This window comes from Triticum urartu, chromosome 2 (genome assembly GCF_003073215.2).
Source record: "Triticum urartu cultivar G1812 chromosome 2, Tu2.1, whole genome shotgun sequence".
NCBI classification, from domain to species: domain Eukaryota; kingdom Viridiplantae; phylum Streptophyta; class Magnoliopsida; order Poales; family Poaceae; genus Triticum; species Triticum urartu.
This window is the reverse complement of record NC_053023.1, coordinates 635,454,077-635,460,583: the sequence shown is the minus strand read 5'-3', so window position 1 is coordinate 635,460,583 and position 6,507 is coordinate 635,454,077. Positions and strand designations below refer to the sequence as shown.

Here is a 6,507-nt window from a genome sequence, read left to right as displayed (position 1 = left end):
TATTATATTAAGCAGAATCATTCCAACCACCATAGACAAATCTTTTTCCTTTTTTTGCGGGAACCATAGACATTCTTCAAGGGGGCATGATAGGATGAACATCACCGAGCACTGAAAACGACGCATTAGTTTGTCCAATAATAAACAGGAGTGAAAATCTAGAACATCTTACAAGTTAGCGCAACTAAACCATCACAAATCCAACAAGAGCATCCCAACCAACAATCGAACAAAATCTAACCAGAACATTCGCTCCCCCAAAAAAGGAAAACAAATTCAACGAGAACAAACATCTCGCTTTACGGCCGGGCAAAATAAAAAAAACCCAAAGAAAGGAGGAAGCAGGAGAAAATATACAAAAAAAAGAGAGAAAATATGCTCAGAATAACCAGGCCAGGCCCAAGCGCGGCCCGCCCGTCGCGATCGCGGTCGCGGCGTGCATCATCCTACGGTCGGCGTCGCTTCGTCCCCGTCGGTCGCCCACCCTCACCTCACCTCTCCTCCTCCTCCTCTCGCAGGAAATACTCTTCCGTCCCCCATCTTTGAACCTTCCTCCTCCTCCGCGCTGACCTACCCTCACCCCACCCTCCCCTCCCCTCCCCGGCAACAAACCAGGCCCCTCCTACATAGCGGCGATCCATTCCGGCCTCTCAGCCCGCAGCAGCACGCAGGCCGCAGCTCCCGCGACGCCGAGCCGGACGGAGCCACCGCCCCGCAGCACGCGCGCGCCGGTAGGGCGAGGGAGGGGAGGGGATCGATGGCGAAGCTGTACGTGCAGGCGGTGCCCCCGCCGGATCTGAACAAGAACACCGAGTGGTTCATGTACCCGGGGGTCTGGACCACCTACATCTTCATCCTCTTCGTCTCCTGGCTCCTCATCCTCTCCATCTTCGGCTGCACCCCCGGCATGGCCTGGACGCTCGTCAACCTCGGCCACTTCGCGGTACCCCCCCCCCCCCCCCCCCCCCCCCCCCCCCCACATATCTCCGCCTCTCTCCTGGATTAGGATTGCGATGGGGATTGGCTGCTTGCTTGGCTTGGGCGCCCCCCCGTGGATCTGAAGGCTTGCGGCTCGAGTTAGTTTACATCGATTGCTTGCTTCGTGCGGTCAGGAATTGGGATAGATCGTTCGCATCTGCCTACCCATCGCCTCCCCTAGCTACAAATTGCTATGACGCATTCGCCCAACCTGCCAACTAATTGTTGGTGCTAGTATTGGCTTGGCTTTCCCACCCTACTGGTGCTGGATGCGTCCCCCCTACTCAACCACTCATCATTCGCGTGCCAGCAAGCACTAGCCGTAGTTTGAGACTAATGGAATTCCAAGCCTCCACGGTAGCCAGCATTTCAGTCCATGCACCACGGTGTTTTAGGATTTCTATCTAATCCTCTATGCATTCAGGTTTCAGCTTACCATCATTTTGTTGTTATGTTTTGCATGTTCCTGCCTTATGGGTATACAGACTAGATAAGTATCACTAGCAAGGATTGATGTCTCCCCTTCCATCCTCAAAGTGTTGAAATAGCAAACCATAGTTATGCCCCTGTTGGGTGTATAGTAGCTGAAATAGCAGAGTACACCGATTAGCATTCTGTCTGCTGACATACACTTCCAAAGACTTTTTAGCACAGAGTTCATATAGTTATACAGTGCTTTTTAGCTTAGATATCATATAGTTATGCAGTGCTCCCTACACTGTCTGTTTACTATATATATCATTCATGTATTCTTGGATAGTACCGACTACTTGCTAGGGCGAATTAACCACAATTTGCCACATTTCCAAGCTCGTATTGTCCTTAATACACCCTAAGTCAGTATCTATATACGAAGCATTTCCTTCGTCCCTAAAGACTGCAAAGAATCAGAGGTGATGCGTCGTGTTAGAGAATAGGTTCCTCTGTTTTTGAGTCGCCGACTAATCGCCGATTAGTCGCCGACTAATTGCCAAGTCGTCGCGGCGTGGCTGGCTCGCGCAGGTGACTTGACTCAGGGGGCAAGTCGCGCGACTCACGTGGCTCGCCGGCGACTTGGGGTGATTAGTCGCACGACTCGCTGGCTCACTGGCTCACGTGGCTTGCTGCTGCTGTATATGTGATCATGTGGGGACTGGGGAAGGAGGAGGACCGAAGGAAAGAGAGCGCAGGGTGGGCTCTATATGTGCTCTGCTTAGATGTAGTATATTTTCTCTGTTGTATATGTGCTCTTCTGCTGCTGTATATCTATGTGCTCTGCTGCTCTATGTACTGTTGTGCCATGGCGACTTGGGGCGACTAATCAAGCCAAGTCGCTGACTCAAGCCAGCAAGTCACTAGCCGCAGCCTCGGCGACTTGGCTTGACTCGGCGACTCAAAAACCTTGATAGGTTCAACCCAGGGGATGTATAATCTTCACATGAAGTGTATTCTAGTTTGAAGTGTATTCTAGTTTGAATGTATTCTAGTTTGAATGTTTACTCAATTGGCATGGAGATTAACCTTCACATGAAGTGTATTCTAGTTTGAATGTTTACTGTTTCATAATAGCCAAATAAATAGCTTGCCTTTAATCATTCTTTTGCTACTTTAAGTATAATAATGTAGTGGCAAAATCCATGAAATCATTCTGGCTGTGAATACCGCAGTTCTAGTTTGCCCAACCTCAGTTCTGGAAGTAAAAAATATTGCTATTTTTCTCATAAGATTATAGAATGAAACATACTATCTAGAAATTACTTTTCTATTTTCATTGCTTTCCTAATTGAATCTTCATTTCAGATTACATACCACTTCTTCCACTGGAAGAAGGGAACTCCATTTGCTGATGATCAGGGGATGTATAATCGATTGACCTGGTGGGAGCAAATGGACAACGGCAAGCAGCTTACTCGCAACAGAAAATTTCTTGTTGTGGTTCCTGTAGTCCTGTAAGTGTTATTCTGTTTCAATTTTTTTAATACTACTGCTTTTGGGGGCTTATTTGGCAAGGTACAGTGTGGCAGGATGTATGCACAAAGATTGATTCTGGCTAGTCAGAAAATACTACACTTATTCATTAATTATGCAAAGAACACTTGTTAGTAACATCTAGGTCTAACTCGCATATTCACACCATTATACATGTGTAAGGATTGGGCATTGCTCTATTGCTCTGATGTATGAATATACTAATTTTGTGCAAGCGACATCGAATCATCGAAGGAACTATAATTCATCAATGCAAGTTCTTAAATGTTTATAGAAATTCGATCAAGGATCTCATATGGTAAATTTAGATGGGCCATCCCTTGTACTTTAGTGATTGCATGTTATATCTTAATTTCTTGTGGTCTTCATGCATAAGTGTTTTTATGGAAAAATTTGTTTGATTAACTTCATTATCATTAATAATTGATTATTCACGTCTGGTTAGTGGTAACTAAACTCGGCGGCAAACTGGTTAAATACTTGGCGGTGATCATGTTTGTGGTTGGTGTGTGAGCAAGCAAAATCAGAAGTGGTCCCAACTGATCATACTATTTTTTGCGTTTGCTAGAATTGTTCGCCTGCCATCTGATAACATAGTTAGTCATATGATTACTCTGTTTAATTGAATTACAGTACAATTTTAGTTTTTTCTTTATGAGTGGACAGATCAGTCACATTTATATGCATGAATTATGGTGGAAAATCAAAACCCTGTATGCTGTGTCTTTTTTTGATAAAGGTAAATAGTGATTGTTTGGCATATATGAAATATGTTTCGCTTTAATAGCCACACTTGAACGTGTGGATAGAACTTAAAAAAGAAATCCTTCCGCAAAATCTGTTTCTCATTTAGTCCATGGACATTAAATTTGGGATGAGGCACAATATATCTTCATTTCCATCATATGAGACACTTAATGAGATTTAATTATGCACAATAAATCTTCGTTTCCATCATATGCGACACTTCATGAGATTTGATTAGTTTTTTGTCGTGGTAGCAATTCTGCGTGCCGCATGTTATTCTTGTAGGACGACTAAATACAGATTGATATTTCCAGATTATCTATTTTCAGTTATCAACCTTTTTTACTTAGCTCCTCACAGAAACAACAAAACTTATACCTAGATGGAATTCTACATATTGTTTGTTGCGGCTGCAATATCAGTTGATATTGTGGTTTGGGCTGCTTGTCGATATGGAAGTATCGAACCATATTGCGGTCATATAGGCCACAGTATCGGCCATATTGGTCTGTTAAGTACAGAACGATATGAACCTTATATCCACTAGATTGTAGATTGCTAAGTCTTAATGATCTTCACCACGTTGATCAACATGCTTCTCTTGTGTTCAGAACAGGCCTGCTGATTTGTATCTGTTCTTGAAGAAATGTGTGTTCTTTCGACATGGCATATTATCAATGTGTATTCTCTGCAAAAATGTCTTACATTTTGGTACAGAGGAGTACTAAATTTCCGCATAGAGACATACTCCCTCCGTTCCTAAATATGTCTTTTTAGAGATTTCAATAAGGGGCTACTTACGGAGCAAAATGAGTGAATCTACACTCTAAAATATTTCTATATACATCCGTATGTAGTTTGTATTGAAATCTCTAAAAAGACTTTATTAGAAACGGAGGGAGTAGTAAATAATAATAATGCCACATAATTGCCCTCTTTTATCCAAGGAAATAAGTAATTGCCTAAACATCATACATCATGTGGGCACTCTGAAGTGGACGACTGGGAGCGCCACCCAGAATTTCTCAGTTAGGCAAGAGCCCAGAAATCAATGATGACACCATGCCGCCTAGCGTCGCCACAGCTAACTCCGTTGCTCGGCCAAGGGGGAATCGGGGGTATAAGCTTCGGTTTTGGCCCAAGAATGTGATACAACTTCTGATGTGGAGCGAGCGAGAGTCGAGAGAGGGGCCGCCGCCGGTGTGGCCGATTTGCTCACGGACAGAGGAGATGCGGAGCTGGGTAACTACTGGAGTTTACTGAAGTAGAGCTGGTAACTACTGGAGTTTACTGAAGTAGGCCTAGGCAGCGCCGTACATGGGAGCTGGGTTGGAGAGAGAAGAGAGAGAGAGCATGCAAGCAAAAGCAATAGAGCTGCTAGGGTTACTACTGGCCCATATAGTCCAGGCTTGTAATTTGCTGCCATATTAGGTTACAAGTAAATATTTCCAGCCTTGTAATTGTAACTTTTTATCATTTTCGCCTAACGCCCAATCGCTGCCATTGCAACATAGTGCCTTGGACTTGACAACTCAACGACATGAAATCTTCGCTTTTATCCATGAAGTGCAAAGAAATAATTAATCTTAATACATTAAGCTGATAGTTTTTTTTACAATCATATTAAGCTGCTAGTTTGTCCTCAAAAACTCATGTTCGGCATGCTTCTAATTCTTCATATATTTGGGTACAGTATGACTATTTTTTCCTTATAAAAGATACCCCCTGTGTTAAAAACGTTCTTATATTATGGGACGGAGGGAGTAGTTTACTAGAGGACTGGGTTCTCATATTTTTTTTTCAAAATATAATTTTGCTGTGCAAAATTATAATAATGAGTGAAGATTGTTTAGTTTAACTATGCTATTTTCATAGCTACCAGGTCACCTGATCTTACGGAATGTGTGAATTCCTTAGCCCTTTTATGAGCGTGAACACATTCTTTTCCTCATATATTCATGATTTCTGTCCATTGTCCTTTATAGATCTGAGTGAGCATCGTGATTTACGGGGATGTCTCTGTTCCCTTGCAGGTACTTGATCGCTTCGCACACCACAGACTATCAACATCCTATGCTCTTTTTGAACACCATTGCAGTCACAGTACTGGTTGTTGCGAAACTACCGAACATGCACAAGGTCCGGATTTTTGGAATCAATGCCGGTAACTAAGCGGCAGCGTCCCAGGGTAGACAGCACTCAATATCATGTTTCATTTGAATGGCTGGATGGTGTTGCACCTAGTTCTGAATTCGCTCGTCAGAGTACCAGTGTGTAGTGTTTGAGAGCTGTTAGTAGATGACATGTGATCATTGTACAGAGAAACGCTAAAAGGCCTGGAAAATGATGCTGTTTTGCAACTTTGCCCGACACGTTCTGTAGACTCTTTATGCTGCTATATGTTTTGTTGCAAGTATTTGTCACTTGATACATGTACAGTTTCTCCGTGCCTGAAATTTTCCGTTCTATTCCCCTCAGTTTGAGGTAAGATCAAAAGGAATTGTGTGTGCATCCGTGCTTGTCCATAGGCCATCAGGTCGTGTGCAAACCTACTAGCAAACTGTTCTGGTCGATAGTGTTTTGTGCAGTGAGACCCAGAGAAGTACAGTAATCTGGATGAGATGCCCTTCTCTCCTGAAATTTGTATGGGAAATGGTTGTGTATGCCAACACTTCACCTTAGGATTGGGAACCTGGATTGATCATTCTATAGTGTTTTTGTTACTACTTGTTTTGTACCCCTGCAACCTTCTTCTCTGGGGTATGGAAGCAGCCTTCATTTGGATAATGTTGATGCATGGCAACATCAGAACTA

At 43.4% G+C, this 6,507-nt stretch overlaps 1 protein-coding gene across 1 annotated transcript; it reads left to right on the top strand.

Annotated features, from left to right (window-relative positions):
* Positions 1–473: 473 nt before the first annotated feature.
* LOC125539332 (ORM1-like protein 3) lies at positions 474–6,123 on the top strand. The gene is made up of 3 exons (XM_048702765.1): positions 474–943; positions 2,758–2,906; positions 5,727–6,123. Exons 1-3 carry the CDS (start codon positions 758–760, stop codon positions 5,863–5,865), a joined length of 474 nt encoding a protein of 157 aa, XP_048558722.1. The 5' UTR covers positions 474–757; the 3' UTR covers positions 5,866–6,123.
* Positions 6,124–6,507: the final 384 nt, after the last annotated feature.

What these genes read in the sequence shown, in the direction of transcription:
- LOC125539332 (XM_048702765.1), top strand. Translation starts at nt 758, where the DNA reads ATGGCGAAGCTGTACGTGCAGGCGGTGCCCCCGCCGGATCTGAACAAG. An exon ending in TCAACCTCGGCCACTTCGCG is followed by an intron (nt 944 to 2,757) that starts GTACCCCCCCCC and finishes TCTTCATTTCAG; the next exon opens with ATTACATACCACTTCTTCCA. An exon ending in GTTGTGGTTCCTGTAGTCCT is followed by an intron (nt 2,907 to 5,726) that starts GTAAGTGTTATT and finishes GTTCCCTTGCAG; the next exon opens with GTACTTGATCGCTTCGCACA.